General features: G+C 43.4%; 1 protein-coding gene across 5 annotated transcripts; it reads left to right on the top strand.

Moving 5' to 3' along the window:
• Positions 1 to 476: 476 nt before the first annotated feature.
• Positions 477 to 16976, top strand: si:dkey-159a18.1 (sortilin). 5 transcript variants are annotated; one of them, XM_056425295.1, is made up of 23 exons: positions 477 to 651; positions 792 to 2647; positions 3300 to 7257; positions 7724 to 7786; positions 8053 to 8129; positions 8222 to 8318; positions 8639 to 8806; positions 8970 to 9043; positions 9252 to 9298; positions 9808 to 9944; positions 10059 to 10142; positions 10796 to 10856; positions 11975 to 12127; positions 12546 to 12643; positions 12815 to 12914; positions 13464 to 13638; positions 13727 to 13920; positions 14759 to 14951; positions 15097 to 15213; positions 15299 to 15443; positions 15546 to 15652; positions 15746 to 15863; positions 16355 to 16976. In XM_056425295.1, the coding sequence occupies exons 3-23, from the start codon at positions 7027 to 7029 to the stop codon at positions 16367 to 16369; spliced, it is 2454 nt and encodes an 817-aa protein (XP_056281270.1). In that variant the 5' UTR covers positions 477 to 651; positions 792 to 2647; positions 3300 to 7026; the 3' UTR covers positions 16370 to 16976. The 5 variants fall into 5 exon arrangements, 4 of the variants coding, with proteins under 4 accessions (XP_056281270.1, XP_056281267.1, XP_056281269.1 ...); XM_056425292.1 differs by having other exon boundaries at positions 477 to 857; positions 2415 to 2647; XM_056425294.1 differs by having other exon boundaries at positions 477 to 857; positions 2399 to 2647.
• Positions 16977 to 17361: the final 385 nt, after the last annotated feature.

Genomic DNA, 17361 nt, shown 5'->3' with positions numbered 1-17361 from the left:
CATTTGAGTGGAACAGTTCCATTGTTAATATTATTAGCAACACACGTACTTTTCCAAGTATGTCAAGAATGCTAAGAAAATGTAAATTCTGAAACAATTTAACTTCCTCGCACACAGTATTGTACTAAAATGCAGTCAAGCGAGACTCAAAGAACCCTGTGCTGAGCTCTTTCCTGCCCCACACTGACCCCTAGAGGATGTAACGTGCTACTGCCCCACACGCCATTATCATGTACTGAGTTAGGGATTTCGTTATGTGCAGTTGTATTACTACCCTGCACTGATAGCCAACTCTATACTTGCAGGAAGCAAATTAGAATATGTTTCCAGCTAATGGATAGCAAGTGTCAAAGACTGGAATATTTCTGTCTTCATTATTTCATGTAAATCACCATAATGTGCTCATTGCTTCACTTATAAATGATCCTGCGGTCAACGATTGGACGGATTCTGTGTCAACTGACTTAAGAGTTTCCTGTGATTCGTTGTCTCTGTCCCAGTGTGTGCCTTTAAGTGGCTCTGCTAACCTGCTCGTGAAGTAGTAGCTTAACATGAATTATAATGAAATACCATTGTTCCTGCTTGAGAGCCAGCACCTTTGAGTCGAGGAAGCGAAAAGGAAAAACAAAAGAATGTAATGTGTGGTTGCAGGTGAGTCATCTGAACTGTTGGCTGCGTGTCAACTTCTGGCAGTGAGCAGACCCAGACTCTAAAAGCTGCTTACGCAACTGTGCACTATTTTTTTGAACCGTGGGGAAATCACAATACGGTCCATGCGTCTCTGAAAAAAGGAGCCGTGACGGACTAAAGCAACCAGCAACGCACGGAGCAATTTCTGTACACGTGTGCAGGCTTGTGTGAGTAAAACATTTTCTTGTCTCACATCTTCCAGCAATATTGTCTTGGAAGGTGACCCTACCATGTTTTAAACAACGGTCCACCATGAAGTACTGATTCGTCTCTTGTCAGATGATTGGTGTAGATTTAAGAGCTGGCCCTTCATATGTGCTCAGTGACCAGTTGGAGTTTCCTTAGAAACAGTGCCAAAACCTCAGGGGAAGTGAAACCACCATGGAACAGCATATTTTACTCGACTAATTCTTCTGAATGGGCACATTTCCAACATTTCTCGAGAAAAAGTCTGGAGTGTGAACATATTAAAAAGTAGCTAGATTCATTAATTTTGTTGTTAAAAGACGACAGGTCATCAAACAAGTTGTTCCGGTTAGGATCCATGTGTGTAGGAACATGTCGTAGCGAGTCCATCAAGATATGTCAGTCGTAAAAGTGCTATTTAACTACCGTACATTGTTTTGCACTCATTGCCTGCTCACTCTTTTCTGGGCTTTGAGTCACTGAGAACACACGTCCAATACATTACTCAAATGTTAACCTAACCTTTTAAAACAAAAAAGTCAACATCTTTGGACCGGATTTAAACATGTTCTATTTGGGTAAAATATGGCATCTCTATCATGAGATAGCAAGTTTCTAAAACCCTAAGAGATCAACTGAAAGTCTGTCCACCCAGACTGAAATATCTCAAGGACTTCAGGATTGATCACCATAAACATTCATTGTCACCAGAGGATGAATCATATACGACATTGGTGATCCCTGACCTTTCCATTCCCCTCTATCGTATCTTATAGAGAAAGCACTGGTAGACTCGGTTCTTTCCAATGCCACACAGCTTAACTCCACCCACTCTGAACCAATTATTTCTCAGGCTTGTAAAGTCTTCAGACCCAACCGCCGCTCAAGTGACATCTCGACATTCAGCAGATTTTGTGCAGCACCCTCTGGAGACAAAAAAGGCTTCATATTCCCAAAGTTTTGGAAACAGTCTTTGGTGGAGTTCCCCTGTTCCCTCCTGTTTGTCATAAGGCATGTTCATTTGACCGAAAGCTATAATTACCATAACCACATGCATCACTTGTACTTTGTGTTAAGTGCTAATTATATAGGTAGTGGTTCCATACATAGAAAACACCAACATGCCTTATAGCATTGTGAGCATGCCAACTTTAGCCCGATAAATATAAAGCTGTGTTTACATTCGATAATGACAAAATATAATAAAAATAATAATAATAATAATCCTAGTGTGTGTTTTTTTTAATGTCATCCCCAATGTATTTGACACCAAATCATTCCATAAAAATAAAAATAAAGGCAGTGTAAAAAATAACTGGCTTGGCAACACGCTTTTAGGAGTTGAACATCTACAGGAAATATAATCACAAACTATAAACAACAAACCTATTTAAAAATAGCAAGCGCACATAACAATGAAATGGAAACTTTTGAGCTGCCCTGCGGTCACCGGCTGTGAACAATCAGGATATGATTGCTGCTGCACCAAAGTGATGTCACCTTTACGCATTATTAACCGCAGCCCGCTTGATGTGCAGCTCATACGGCGGCGGCGGAGGCGGACAGACGGCAGAAGAGGCGGTTCGGCTCCAGCGGGACGGAGAGTTTTCTCGGCGAATTAGGAAACACCAAAAAGCCAAACTCCATTTTTGAGCAACAGATATCAGCGGGTTACTTTGGATGGAAACCTGACTCCGTCAGCCCGACAAGCAGCAACGAGCGAGAGAGAGAGAGAGACAGAACGAGACACGGAGAGTCCACCGAGCCTCCGGTGAGTTAATTTACCGACCACATACCGTCGTTACACCCGCGGAGAGATGCGGGTTGAGCGCGTCACACCACGTCGTGTCGGAAGCCACGCGCGCTCTGTTGGGATGCTGCCTTCAATTCGTTTCCGAAGCGTCCGTAATTTTATTTCCCCTTTTAGCTTTCAGCTATATGGCTTCAGTTTCGAGTCACACCGCAGTAAAAGCAAAGAGCGGTGACAACACAGTAACTCTTTTAACATGTATTTTTCGGAAAAGAAAGAGAAGCTGATAGAGTCGTGTTTTTAAAGCACATATGAACAAAACCAGTTGAGTAAAGGTTAATTTTGGGGTTGATTATCTTCCTAAAATCTCTATTTCTAACAGCCTCAAAATGCACCAATACCCTGGCTCTTCCTGTAAAGTGTGGTCTGAGGAACAGTAGCTTCCTTTCCAGATATATTTTCGACCAATTCCTGTTCTTAAAATCCATATGTACTGCAAAAAAAACTCAACATGCATACTGTAGTTGGAATAGATCTGAAAACAATTGTCAAGATTTATTTATGCGTGCATGACTGCTATAAAACATGTGAATATCTACCTACTAGAGTTGAAATATCTCAAAGAATGTAGCCTAACTAACCCTAAATCGAATTAATCTGTTTTCCATTGCAGCCATTTGTAATTAACCACAGGGAACCATGGTGGCAGCAGTCCTCACGTTGTACTTTGTCGGAACGGCGTTGAGCTTCCTCGCAGTCCTTTATGGAATCGTGGACTCCTTTGGTGGTCTGATGTACGCCCAGGACCATCACTACCTTATGGACCTGGACCAGCAGACACGGAGGCCCCTCTCCTCGGGCAGCCACCGGAGAGGATCGCCTCCGACTAAAAACATCTGCTCATGAAGGGAAACGTCTTGCTCCCGAATTTCAACGGGACCCTAGATGGATATTCTGGCTACCGTGGCAACAGATGGACAGACGGTACATCACTGATGTCTGACTTGCGTCTGCATTACACAGATTGTTGGTATGCATGCACTGTCCCCCAGAATGCCTCTGGGAACGTCATGTGCTATCAAACTTCAGTTTGTGTTCAAGCAGCGATATACCTGATGAGAACGGTTACAGCACTACTCAACAATTTGCACTAAAATGAGAATGTTTAGTCTTTTTAATGTCTTTTTCCGAATAAAAGGATTTTATAAATGTGGTGTTGCATCGGGTAGAAATTGAGGCTTTTTTAAAGAAACTGTTTACTGGAGAGTTATAGTTACAAGCCAGGCTGGCTAAAAAAGTATTGAATGTAGTGAAAGATACTGGAACTGTGATTTAGGAACTCAGGGTTTGAGTAGGGTAGAGTCTTGCGTTGTTGCCCAACACAGTGGGCATGAAAATTGCCCAGCAGGTTGACTCTTTCCTCCCAAACAGGACTGTGTCAAATGGAAAGCAACATGAAGAAATTGAGTTGAAGGAACGAGTCAAGTCATGTTCATAACGACTGATTCATCCAATATCTCATGCAACGTCTCATTGGCAGGGCCCCGAGAGATACGGGTCCCAGCACGGCCCGGATAGGCGGGAAGGGACAGTTTTATGAGAGCTCTCGCTCCCTTTTCCAAGGGCTGGTTGCGCAACAGGTGCGCTGTGATGAGGCGTGTCCCTTTGGTCTATGAGTAGGTTGGAGAGAACGGATGAACCAGCGTAATGTGAACATGATCGCTCAAACGAATGAAAGACGGGGAGTAATCACCGATGTTGCTCTTTTAGCTTGTTTGAATTTGTTGGGTCGGTTAATGTGTGGATCAGGCTTATTGCTTTACGAGTTTAGTGGTCAACGGGATAATTTGTAAATTAGGATAATGTCAGTCTAAGGTAATGTAATCATGACATTGGTGGACAGACATGGACTCAGTTAGCTGGTAATTCTAGGTTGTTTTTTTGTACACAAATTGGTGAAAGAAAGTTAATCCCAATCGGTACATTCGTGACGTAGAGCCGTTACATGTTCAAACACGGAGTCGGCAAGTTGAACTCTCTGAACCACGAGCGTCTCCGAGTCATAAGGTTGCAGCAGTGGAATTCCCCCGTGTGGTGACAGAAAGCGGCGCCATCAACTCGGGTCGTGATATGCAACGCTTCAATTCCGGGGTTAAGAGCTTTGTCGAAAGGCCACAGAAACAAACTGAGTGTACCGGGAGCACGACGGCCACCCACACACTGACCCGACTACTGAAGTAAGAGTCAGAACAGTAATGAATGACAGATGTGAGAGGAGATAAGAAAAGCCTCTGTTGATCCCCAGAGGACAAATTCAGTTGTTTCAGCAACACAAGGACAGACATAAGCACATACACACAGAAAGTTGAACACAAATAAGAAAACAATGAATCATTAACAATGAGACTTAGAATTATAAAGCAAAAAGTACTCATGACCAGAGGAGTACTTATTAGAACTAATAGTGTGATAGTGTCTGTAATATGTGATATGATACCACCAACTAACAGTGTACAGCAAAGTGGTGTGGGAAATAAAGTAAACTAGAACGGGCACTCGGTAGAGCGCATACCTTCGCATATCACAAGATTGGGCATTGAATTATGAACATGTTGGCATTAGTTGCATGCCAATTGAATAAAAAGTGACCGCGTTATGGTAAAAAGAAGATGTTTACCTTTTCATGACCTTGACCTTTGACCTGATCGATCCCAAAATCGAATCAAATGGTCCCCGGATAATAACCAATCATCCCACCGAATTTCATGCGATTCGGTTAAATACCTTTTGACTTATGCGAATAACACGCAAACACACATACAAATAAATAAATACACGGCGATCAAAACATAACCTTCCGTATTTTCAATGCGAAGGTAACTAGAACATCAAATGCATTCATATAGTATAAAATAATATACCGCTCAGCATGGCATTGAATACAAACAAATTAGAAAGTATAGTGCGATGTATAATGAATAAAACGAGTACTCCTAGTTGCACCTGTGTTGCACCTGGGGTGGGATATGCACTGTGGCTGTTGTAGCGGAGTGAAGCGATCACTCATCTGAATAGACGGAAAATAACGAAACTGTACTACAAATATTTGGATTGAATGATTGCAATTTTCCCGTGTCTCACCACACGGCGAGAAGCACGACCCAAATGAAAGCGAATGAATGCTCCATATCGGCTGTGTGTATAATTATAAACTTGTTTTCCAAAATTAAAGCATAAAAAATGTCTGATTGGCGTTTCATGGCAGCCCCTCTTGGTTTACCCACCTGTCTCCAGGCCTGCGGGGCAGTATTAGTCAGCACACCTGGGGCTGGTGTGCTGTGCTCAAAGGCCGGAGAAGCAGACCCTCCATTACACTCCTCTCTCACACACACACACACACACACACACACACACACGCCGCCAGAGATCATTCAACATTAGGTTTTTATGTTTTAAAATAATGTACCAAAGTAGCAGTTTTATATTGGCTGATTTGACCTCTCCTCCTTTAATGAGTGGTTCCCCTGAACAGCATGAAGCCATAACCAACATTGCTCGTCATGATGTACATATTTCTCTGGGATTTCATAGGATATTTCAGGAATTTAACATCTGGATAACATACAAAAAAATATTGAGGGACATATAAACTTGATTCCAGTTGAAAGGGTCCAAACAATATATATGAGGTGAAGGTAAGATGGAATAAACTCAACACTGAGCATTGAGCGTAATCTGTTCCTCATTGCAATATAGGATACAGTAAACGGTCCCAGGCAACACATCTGGGTGTCTTCAGATTTATTGTAGAAGAATAAGCGGCTTCAAACAATACATGTTTGTCCACACGACTTTCAGGCATTGGATTGACCGATTACTGCAGCCAATGCTCCCATTTGTTGTGCGTAAAAGCGATTTGGCACCAACGGAGAGTCAGTCAGCGGGGAGCATCGCAGGCGAACGACGTCCTCTTGCGTTCACTTGTTCCACTACCAATTCAATCAGGAAGACACAGTGGTCTGTTATGCTGCATCACGCCCCCTTCGAGTGTCAGAACTGCTCTATTACTGCTATTACACTTCTTTTTTCTTCTTCTATTTTTCTTCGCACAAATGAACTTCCCGCTGATTCCCACATGTACCTTTCTTGCAAATGGCCACACGGTACGTTTCCATCTGACACACTTGTGTAAAATCCTCCCCGCAGCTCAGGTCACCTGGATGCGGGCAGAAACACCTGCTGGCGGAGGACGCACTACTTCACGGCACTTTTTTTATTTTTATGTGAAGGACCCAAGCTCGTTCCACCCACACTTGCTCTGAGAGCCGAGTCAGTGTGGGCAGCCATCTCGCTCTCTGATCTTCTTATTTCAGCGAGTTCACCTTCTTTTCTCATCGGATATGATCTGGAGACTCGTGGTCCTCCTGCACGTCCTTCTTCTGGGAGCTGAAAGCAGCAACCGCGGGGGGAGGACGGTGACTTTCCACCGGACTCAGCAGGATGACAGCCAGGACCGAGCGCGCGCACGCACCAGGAGGGAGACGAGGCCGTTTCACGGACCCCCCTTCACCTCCTGCCGGACCCCCCTCACCCCTGTCGAGCACAAGGTTCTGGATGACAATACGCATGAGGTGAGGTGTGTCTGAGTGAAGTGGTATTGTTCTGAAGCTGGGAAAGGTTTGGTGAATAGACAGGGGGCAAAAGCCATATGATTATTATTAATTTATTTGATTAAATGTGAAAAATGAATCCCAGATTCCGAATGACTTATTTTCACTTTCTCTCAGAAAGTGATGTGTTTGGCTTTTTTTCAAGGTGAAACATTTATTTCCACAATAAACACACTGTAATAGACACGAGTGGAGCTATATGAGACAAACATAAGTTTCAGGATGCTTTTGAAATGGCATTTGTGTAAACTGATGATCAATATAACCATCCATTGAACATTGTTGGTAATATTTATCAGCCCAGTCAGCCATTTGGCAAGCATTGTTTTGTTTTACCCTCACAGGATGTTTAAATCGCATTTCATGACGTTTAGTTTTTTTAACTTCCGAGGCGACGCTGTCATGTGAACATCTCTTCTCTCTTTAGACCGGTTTTAACGGCGATGACGGCTCCTATGTCATCCTCACATGGGTGGGCGACGGCACCGGGGTGAGTATATAGCATCAGTATAGCACAAGGTCAGACAGAAACTCACAATTCATACTGCTGACTGTTCTGCGGTTGTGTATGCGTTTTCTTAATTTCAAAATATGACATTTATTTGTTTCTTAACCTTTTTTAAGCCTTTTGAAACTAATCAAGCTCCTTCATCATTAGAAATGTCATACTCAAATGATATCTTACTCCATCACCATAACTATCTGAACCAGATTCAGACGTTGTTGTAATCTCCATCCCACTGCATCATGTCGCAGGTCGTCCTGGTGCTGTCAACATTTAGCGCTCCGATAGATTCGTTCATCGAAGGCGGCTCCTCGCGACTTTATCGAAGGTGAGCGAGTCTCTGATTCAGCGCAGGAAACAGAGAGAGAGCAGAACTCAGACAGGCGGTGAAAACCTGTTCTTTCTTTCCTCTCTCATCAGCACGGATTATGCGAAATCCTTCCACGACATTTCCCATCAGATCAACAACACCTTCATAAGGGAGGAGTTTGGAGTCAGCGTTGGACCAGGGAGCTCTGTGAGTCAACCCCAAGTGTAGAGAGTCGAGGGTTCCTGTTGGGGAACCCGCGCTGCCGGAGGAGTGTGCGGTGTTCCCTCACGACACAAGTGTGAAGACATGTCCGGTCAACTTTCTGCACATCCTCAAACCACTTCACGCTCCTTTTTTAGCAACGGCATCATGAAACGTAATCTTGAGACAGAGCTCACCTTGTCGTCCACATATTAAGACAGAGGGACATTCACAAGGACAGCTTTTTGAAACAAGAAAATGCAGTTTGGAAGCAAGAAGATTGTGTTGCTCTCTTTGTGTTAAGTATGATTGCTTTGAATCGACAGGTGATTCTGACAGCAGACATTCCGGTGGTGTATAACCGAGGCGGGATCATCTTCATCTCCACGGACGCCGGCGCGACCTTCAAGTTCATCCAACTGCCCTTCCACCTGGCTCAGCCGATCACGTACCACTTCCTGAACCCGGACTACCTGGTGGCACTCAGCATTGATGTGAGTCGCACGCGGCCGTAAATGTCGTTTCTCTTACTGTCTTTGAAAACAACTCATTATATCACACACAAGGCCACGTCAACACACACACACACACACACACACACCAAGCGCACACCTTTAAGTGCAGGTAAACACTCCTCTGTTTCTTCCTGCCTTGCAGGGCGGTCTGTGGCTCTCTCTGGACTTTGGCGCCAAGTGGACAAAAGTTCATGATGGAGTGCATTCTTTCTCATGGTGAGAATAAACAGGAAACCACACAGTGAAGGGCCGAAAAGAAAGCACATGTTGGAGATGAACCATGTACTTTATAAGGCCGAAGGACCGTTTCCACAATTTGACTGCCGTGTTTTGCTTGAAATGAATCTTGGTTGAAAGTAATGAGTAAAATCGGTTCTTCTGGAAACGGTTGTGACATTTTCTCTTAACTTCCTCTTTCCATCAGGGGGGCCGGCATTAACTTGTTCTTCAGCCGCAGTCGAACCGATGCAGGTGAAGAAGCTGGATGACATGCGGCCAGTGATTATGACATTTCCACCTCTGTGGTGGATAAATCCCCTAAACACAAACATCACATCCGACTGGAATACAAACGTTCGCCGTTTTGCCGTCTGGTTTCATGTGTTTCTTTTTTTATGTTGACATGCAATGAAATGTGTCATTGAAGTGCAATCGAAATGTAAGTAACAAACAGCCGTGTGTGGTTGTTTGTTGTTTACTTTGGATCTTCATTGTCCCATGAGATGAAATCCTTTCTGCAGTAAGCCAGCAGAAACCAGAAACGGCACTAAAACAATAGATTAATAAACTTGGGCTTGCGGCTCATTAAGAAATGAAGTTTTAAAAAAAGATGTGGGGGATTGTGCCTTCCATCCACACTCCAAAAGATGTAGTTTTTCAGCTAAAATATAGTGCTTAATTGAATTAAGGGGATGGAAAAAATCAATCAATAAGAGTGGCGAGCGTCTCATCTCACCAAGTCTTGCTTCTCGCTTCCACAGTTGAGGCCGAAGAGAGAGGGGATCTCCTGCTGAAGAGGACAACAGATCTGGGGAAGACCTTCACCACGATCCACGAGGACATCTTCAGTTTTGGCTACATAGGAGCCTTTCTCTTCTTCTCCGTGATGGAGGATCCGGTAAGATGCGTGAATGCAAAAGCCTGATTTTACTCGATTTTTTTTGATAATTCCACATCCAAAAATGAGAACGTCAAGCAATAACAACGCAGTGATGCGGTATTCTGCTCCCAGAGATCCCCTCGTGTCATGTATTTCTCGTCAGACCAAGGAGAAACCTTCAGTCGAGCGCTGCTCCCCTCTGCCTCCACTGAGCAGGTGAGATGACACAAAGTTCACCTGAAGAGCTTCTCAGGTGCTCCGGGAAAAGCTTCCGGTTTATTACAAACTATGGTAAAAAAAAAATGTTTTAATTAAATGGCGGTAAGCGGTGAGCTTTAAACTTTCGATTTTTTTCTAAACGGCCACCCTGTCGACTTGTGTTTAACCTTCTTTCATCAGATAGTTCCGGATTCCTATCAAGTTTTTTAAGTTGTATTTTATTTGAGCACAAAAAAGCAACATTTGTCACCTCAGACATGTGGCTGCTTTATTTGTACCCTTTGTATCAACACGTGTATTGAAATATTTCAAACGATAACCTGCCCCACCTCGGGAACTGTACAGATGTTTATCTAAGTATCCTTTGTCGTTTGTTTCTCTTGCACTTTTGAGTCCGACTCGGGTTTGAGGAAGTTTTAAACTCTCAGACACACACGCATGCTTTTCTATAAAAACAGCAATGGCAACATTTCCTTTTTCAACACCAACTGAACACATTCTGGAAAAACGCCCGCCCACATGCACGCCTTGTTGACAGCACAAACACAGCCTCGCTCACGACGTTTATAGTGAAAATTAAACTACTCATCACAAATGTTATCATTATTTATTATAATACATTTCCTCTCTCTCTCTCTCTGTGTTTGCAGTTCTACTCCATCCTGGATGGAGATGTAGATATGCTCTTCATGCATGTGGACAACCCAGGAGGTGAAACACACACACACACACACACACACACACAGCTCTGTCCATATCTTCCTCTCAGAAGACATACACACTTTAGAAAACCACCGTAAACACACGAAGCTTGATGCATATTCGTCGATCCGCCAGCGCTGTGAAGACACCATGAACACAGAGCCTTCTCAGCTCCTTTTGTTGTCATGGAAAAGCTTGACGGAAAAGGTTTACAACTGGTTTCACAAGTTCTTGGTGTTGCTGACAAATCATTCCGTCGCACTGAGATTGTGTTTGTGTTTGCAAGTCCAGCGGCCGAGTCTTTGTTCCTTTCTTTCACTCCCTTCCCCCCTCAGTCTCTTTTTCTTATTCGCGTCTATTTCTGTTTCCTCTCACATTAGTATTATTTATGTATTTCCCTGCCAAGCGCTCCAGGTGCACCGGGGAGGTGTCGGGACTTTACTGGTGAGATAAATAGGGGAGATATGGAAGGGGAGAGGGGCTTTATCTTTTGTTGGCTGGAGGGAGAGAGATTTAGTTTACACTGCAAAAGCTGACAAACATATCTTGGGATCAGGGTGTAACACACACACACACACACTAACACACACACACACACACACACTAACACACACGCACTAGAAACGTAAACCCCCTCCATCGCCTTTCTCAGCTGAGCTCGTCCTTCTTGGCTTTAGCTGACTCGTGTGCGAGCGTCACACAATAAAAAACATCATTGATGATGACGTTATTATGCTGATGTCGAAATATTTGTGTGTGCGTTGCATCGGTTGTTCCCAGGTGCCGATTCTCTCCGTAACACGTCGTATTTATAAAAAAGTGCAATGTGTAGCCAGCCGCCTTTTGGTTCCTTTTCCCAAGGAAAAAATATTGTTTTCGACAAATGATCATAACGGATCAAATTCTTTACATCAACAAATCCTGACTACATTCAAGTAGAGACATCACTGTTACTACAGCGAACTAAAGAAAGTCATTCCTAAATACAACAACAATGTAGTTTCATTAAATAACTAAACAGGCTAACCTTTGACCCTTGACTCTACATATAGCCACACGCCTGTCTCACTGGAAGAGACTAACGTGCTCCTTTGTTTCTGTTCTTGCTGTATTCTGTTTCACCACAGACACTTTCTTTGGAACCATGTACACATCAGATGACCGAGGCATCTTGTTCTCCAAATCCCTGGAGCGCCACCTGTTTGACGGGCAGAGGAAGAGCGATTTCACCAACATCACGTCCCTGAGAGGAGTCTACCTCACGAACAAACTAGACGAGGGTATGAGGCTTCCCTGTGTCATTAAACCACCGTTTACTTAGTTTCTACCAACGCAATTGGGCATTGAATTTATTATTTTATTTTGTGATGCAAAAACTATTAAAACCACACAATTGAGCCACAATGTTGACACTGTTGACACTTTATTAGTTTATTTCAAGTCAATCCCACATACACCATTCTGCGGTTGCAACTCACCAGAGCACCAAATGTGTATTATTACACCACTGAAAATAGTCCCCATTAAACGCATGCAATCCTGTTTGAGTGACGTTTGCTTTTTAAAAAAAGTTTGGGAAATTACTGAGCCTTTAAAAAATACATTATGTGTCGTTTTAACTACGTTCCTTACATCAAACTGCTTGTTTATACACAGTCATGTGTTGAGGTATGTCCTGAACTATGTGTTTTGTTGCAGATGGGCGTATCAGATCTGTCATTTCCTTTAATAGAGGAGGGACATGGAGACACCTGAACAAACCTGAGAATGTGGAATGTGGGGAGCAAGTCAAAAATGTAGGTTATATGGAAAAATATGAACATACTGACTAATACTGACTAATTTGTAGTCAGTATGTCAATAAGCACATCAAGACTGGAATATATATATACTGTATATGTATATATATTTATATATATATATGTTTGCTACTGAAATGTGTGTAAAATCTGTGTGTTTTTCATCAGTGCAACATTCATATTCACGGAGAGCACAGTCGCAACATCCGCATCGTTCCCATGCTGGCTCTGTCTGAGCCGACGGCTATTGGTCTGGTTATCGCTCACGGTAAATGAACATTAATGTTCCTCTATTTACTTCTTTTATTTTGGTACTAAACAGGGATACAATGCTGTATAAGTCAGACCATGAATTATATATGAATAAACCCTTCTGTAAAAACCTTCAGAATATAGATATGAAACTGGAAAATGTGGTGTAAGTGCAACCAAAGTAGAGATACTTTGTGGCTGTCTGAGAAATAATTAATTGTTTGGTTGATTAACAAATTGGATATCACCATGAAACTTCCCCAGTTGATTTACTTTCAGACCGTTTTTAAAGTTACGTTTTCTGAACATTTTTATGTTTAAATATGTAAACAAGGTCATATTTTATGCCAACTTTTGTGAGTTGAAGAGAAATTTAAAGTCCCAAATAACGACAACAAAGTAGTAAATATACCTTAATATGTATTGTGTGTGTGTTTTCTTGACACTGAAAGAAAAAATGAACCAGTGGATGAAAAAAAAAATGTTTTCCTGTGATTTCTCACCATAGCTTTGGATTCCTTATCTTAGCTCAAAGATAACGCGGATGCTCTCCTCTCTTCTCCAGGCACTGTGGGCGACTCTCTGTCATCGTCGCAGCACCCCGATGTGTTTGTCTCCTCAGACGGGGGTTACAACTGGAGGGGGACACTGAGAGGTCCTCACCACTACAGCATATTGGACTCTGGGGGTCTCATTGTGGCTGTGGAGGCCCAGCGTGAAGGACAAGTCAAGACTATCAAGTACAGAACAGATATCTTTACTTCACGCGCAGGAGGGCAGAAAGATACTCACACGACATACCTTTTTGCCGCCATTTCTCGGCACCAGGTTCTCCACAGACGAGGGCCAATGCTGGAAGTCCTACAACTTCACGGAACAGCCCTTCTTCTTCGCAGGCCTGGCGTCCGAGCCGGGGACCAAGGCCATGAACGTCAGCGTGTGGGGCTTCCGTCCCGAGGAGGACGGCCAGCCCATGTGGGTGGCCGTCACCATTGACTTCCAGAGTCTCATTACGAGAGAGTGTGAGTCAAGAGGCCAGAATGCCATCTACTGCGATGTCTATTCTCATATATGCTACCATCTGGTAGCAGGTGCATCGAGTTGTCTCTCAACCCCATGACCTTGGACCTTCCAAAGCCTAACCTTCTAAGAACCTGTGAGACTTATAGGCACTACATGTTCCTCTGTTTACTCTCCTCCCCGTGTTGTGTTCCTTGGTTTATTGATCAGTATGGACGGTTATCAGTGATGTCACTTTTGTGGGTTGTTTGGTCACCGTCAATCCAATCTTATCGAATCACCGCCCCACAGTCCTGATGAAACAACAGCTGACTGTTGCACTGTAAACTAGAACGGGCACTCGGTAGAGCGCATACCTTCGCATATCACAAGATTGGGCATTGAATTATGAACATTTTGCCATTAGTTGCATGCCAATTGGATAACAATTGACCGCGCTATGGTAAAAAGAAGATGTTGACCTTTTCATGACCTTGACCATGACCTTTGACCCGATCGATCCCAAAATCTAATCAAATGGTCCCCGGATAATAACCAATCATCCCACCAAATTTCATGCGATTCGGTTTCAAACTTTTTTACTTATGCGAATAACACGCATACAAATAAATAAATAAATAAATACACGGCGATCAAAACATTACCTTCCGCATTTTCAATGCGAAGGTAACAATAGCTGAAATCAAATGGGAAACTTGGATTTGAAACCAGTGCACACACTTTTGTCTTGTAATGGGAAATAAGTACGACAGAGGGTGTATCCACTGCTTTTTGGTTTCACTTTACCGGCAAATATGAAACGATTGTCAGTGACGGTTCTGATTGTTGGTGCTTCATTAGGTCACGAGGAGGACTACGAGGAGTGGTTGGCTCATGCGACTGGCGGAGGAGACCTGAAGAGAAACGGATGTCTCCTGGGGGTCAAGGAGACCTACCGGAGGCTAAAGAAACCGTCTGTGTGCAGAAATGGCCGAGGCTTCGTGGTGAGCAAGAAGCAAAGCCCCTGCCTGTGCACCAGAGCAGATTACTTATGGTACGTCAGTTTGCTTGCGACTTTTCGATATTATGACTTGTGAATATCCAGAATCAACGTTAGCTTGTACGGGACCGGGTTTTGGCCCAAGGCAGCGCGGAGAACGATTCCCTCGGGAAGCCCTCACCTCTGTCCTTTTCAACAGCGACTACGGTTACGATCGTCACGCGAACACCTCAGAGTGTGTGAGGCAACGCAGCGCTGCAAATAAAACCTTGGAGCTGTGTCTGAACGGAGAGGAGGATGAGCTGCTGACAGCAGGGTAACGCAAGGCGCTCTTTTCGGTTTCTTTGAATGAAGAGACCCTCTTCCTGCGCATGCTCACGCAGGTCCGACCGTGTGTGCAGGTACCGCAAGGTCCCGAGTGATCGGTGTGAGGGGGGGTTCAGTCCTCAGCTCGCAGTGCAGACAGTCATCAGACCCTGTGGTGTTAAACCCAGCCCCGGGCCACCTGCCAGGTCCTCGTCTCCAGTCACACACTTTGACACACCGGTCAGTAGATGAGCTCTAATGAGTGTGTGTGTGTGTGTGTGTCCTTTCAGTTGTCCATGAAGTATTTATGAACATAACAGCTGTTGCGTATGTTTTTCCCAGCGAGAGAGGCTGGTGTTGATCCTGGTGTGTGCAGGAGCAGGGGTCATCGTCCTGGTTGTGATCGTTTCCGCCGTCTTCGCTGTCAGAAGGGTGGTTTACAGGAACAGGCGAGCGACCCACACCTCTGTGCCGCATGCAGACAGAACCTTTACGGGCCCAGCAGTTAGCTGATCCTTCTGGTTTTATGTCGCCCTCCACAGGTCGCCAGTGTATCGTTTCTCCAACCTCCGGATTCAGGATGAAGACAACGGCACCACGGCCGATCTTGAAAGCGCCACCAGCAGCAATGGCACGGCCTGCCTGCAGGAATCAGATGATGTAGGAATTGTCACTATTATCACAGTTGTAAGCTATTGTGTAATTTCCCCGTGTGTACACAGTAATATTGGCAGTGCCAATTTAAAGTGTACATTTTAACTCAGCCAGTGAACATATGGTTCCTTATATTTAGAGTGTTAAACTAACACTGAACATAGTGTTAATATTTTAGTGTTAACAGAACTCTGGTAAGAGTTATTATTTTACTCTACACTACACTGAGAAGTATTCATTTTGATTAATACTAGTCCGGGTGTCAAATATAAATAACACTTGTAGTATAGTATTTACAGCACGACAGAGTCAATTCACTTTAACACTGTATATTTTACACAAACATGTTTAACTCTGAATATTTACACCAACACTGGGGGCTATTTACTCTTGCAAGTGTTGTAAAAGCTCTGAAAGAGTCAATATACTTTGACACTGAATTTTTAACACTGGGGAATTTACTGTGTACTAATACCTTTGTGTTCCAATCCCACCAGGACCTTATCGAATGACACATGATGCAATCCTATGGATATATTGAATATTCAAGATTGGGACCAGCTGTGCTGAAAAAGACTGTCAAAGGCTTTTGTTGGACTTATCCCTGACGTTTTGATGGGAGCACCCTTTGTGGCAAGTTCTGAAGATTTGAAGGACGAGCATACGAATGTCTAATTTATTGAGCTAGCTTAATTTCACTGTGTTACTTTCCTTCCTCTCTGATTAATTTGTACAATATTTTTTTCATTTAAATTGCACTCTGTGTTGCACCACGTTTTTAATTTCTGCTCAATGTGAAAACAATCAAGACAATTCTAAAAAATGTGCATTCGGGGGGGGAGAAAAGAAAAAGAAAATAATTAAAATACATCAAAAGATACATCATATTATTACGTGTCTGTTGCCGTTTTAAACACGCCATGATCAGATTGAACATATGCATTGAACGCACAATAACGCTGGGGGCGCTGTCACGTCTCACATTTGTTTCGAACTGAGCAGAGAAGAAGAAAAAGGGAGGAAGTTGGTGTGACGGACACAAAGATCATGTAATGCATAATGATGTCTCACTCGTGGGAAACCTGAGAGTAAAATAAACATACATCGAGATGGCTCATACATCCCATGCAATATTTGTCCACGGGGACCACCAGCATACCAACACCTTGATTCCCCATCGATGAAGTAGAAGTATGATAATTGCTAAAGGTTGTCCATTTCCTGGGTCCACCGAGTGTTACTCGACTGATGGAAACAGTGTAACGCGTTGACAATTCTGTCTAATTCTGTCTGACATAACTCTTATTATTTTATTGGATTAGCTATGAAACGTGAGTCCCACTCCATTGTGTTTGGGGTATTTTGTACAGTGGGGATCATTGTATTGGGCTTACAAAGAGGTCATTGCCCCCAAGTATGAGCTATTCATTCCCCAAATGGAAATAAATACTTTAAAATGCTCTCTCTTCATATAAATCTCCAAGAAACGTTTTTTTTTTTCACA

The sequence above is a fragment of the Pseudoliparis swirei genome, chromosome 10 (genome assembly GCF_029220125.1).
Source record: "Pseudoliparis swirei isolate HS2019 ecotype Mariana Trench chromosome 10, NWPU_hadal_v1, whole genome shotgun sequence".
Classification (NCBI taxonomy): Eukaryota; Metazoa; Chordata; class Actinopteri; order Perciformes; family Liparidae; genus Pseudoliparis; species Pseudoliparis swirei.
The sequence above is the reverse complement of the archived record's forward strand: the minus strand, read 5'-3'. Positions and strand labels throughout refer to the sequence as shown.

Bases quoted from the DNA above. Each gene is read 5' to 3' on its own strand.
- si:dkey-159a18.1 (XM_056425295.1), top strand. From the start codon at position 7,027: ATGATCTGGAGACTCGTGGTCCTCCTGCACGTCCTTCTTCTGGGAGCT. The intron at 12,128-12,545 runs GTATGAGGCTTC...GTTTTGTTGCAG, and splicing joins CACGAACAAACTAGACGAGG to ATGGGCGTATCAGATCTGTC. The intron at 14,952-15,096 runs GTACGTCAGTTT...CCTTTTCAACAG, and splicing joins ACCAGAGCAGATTACTTATG to CGACTACGGTTACGATCGTC.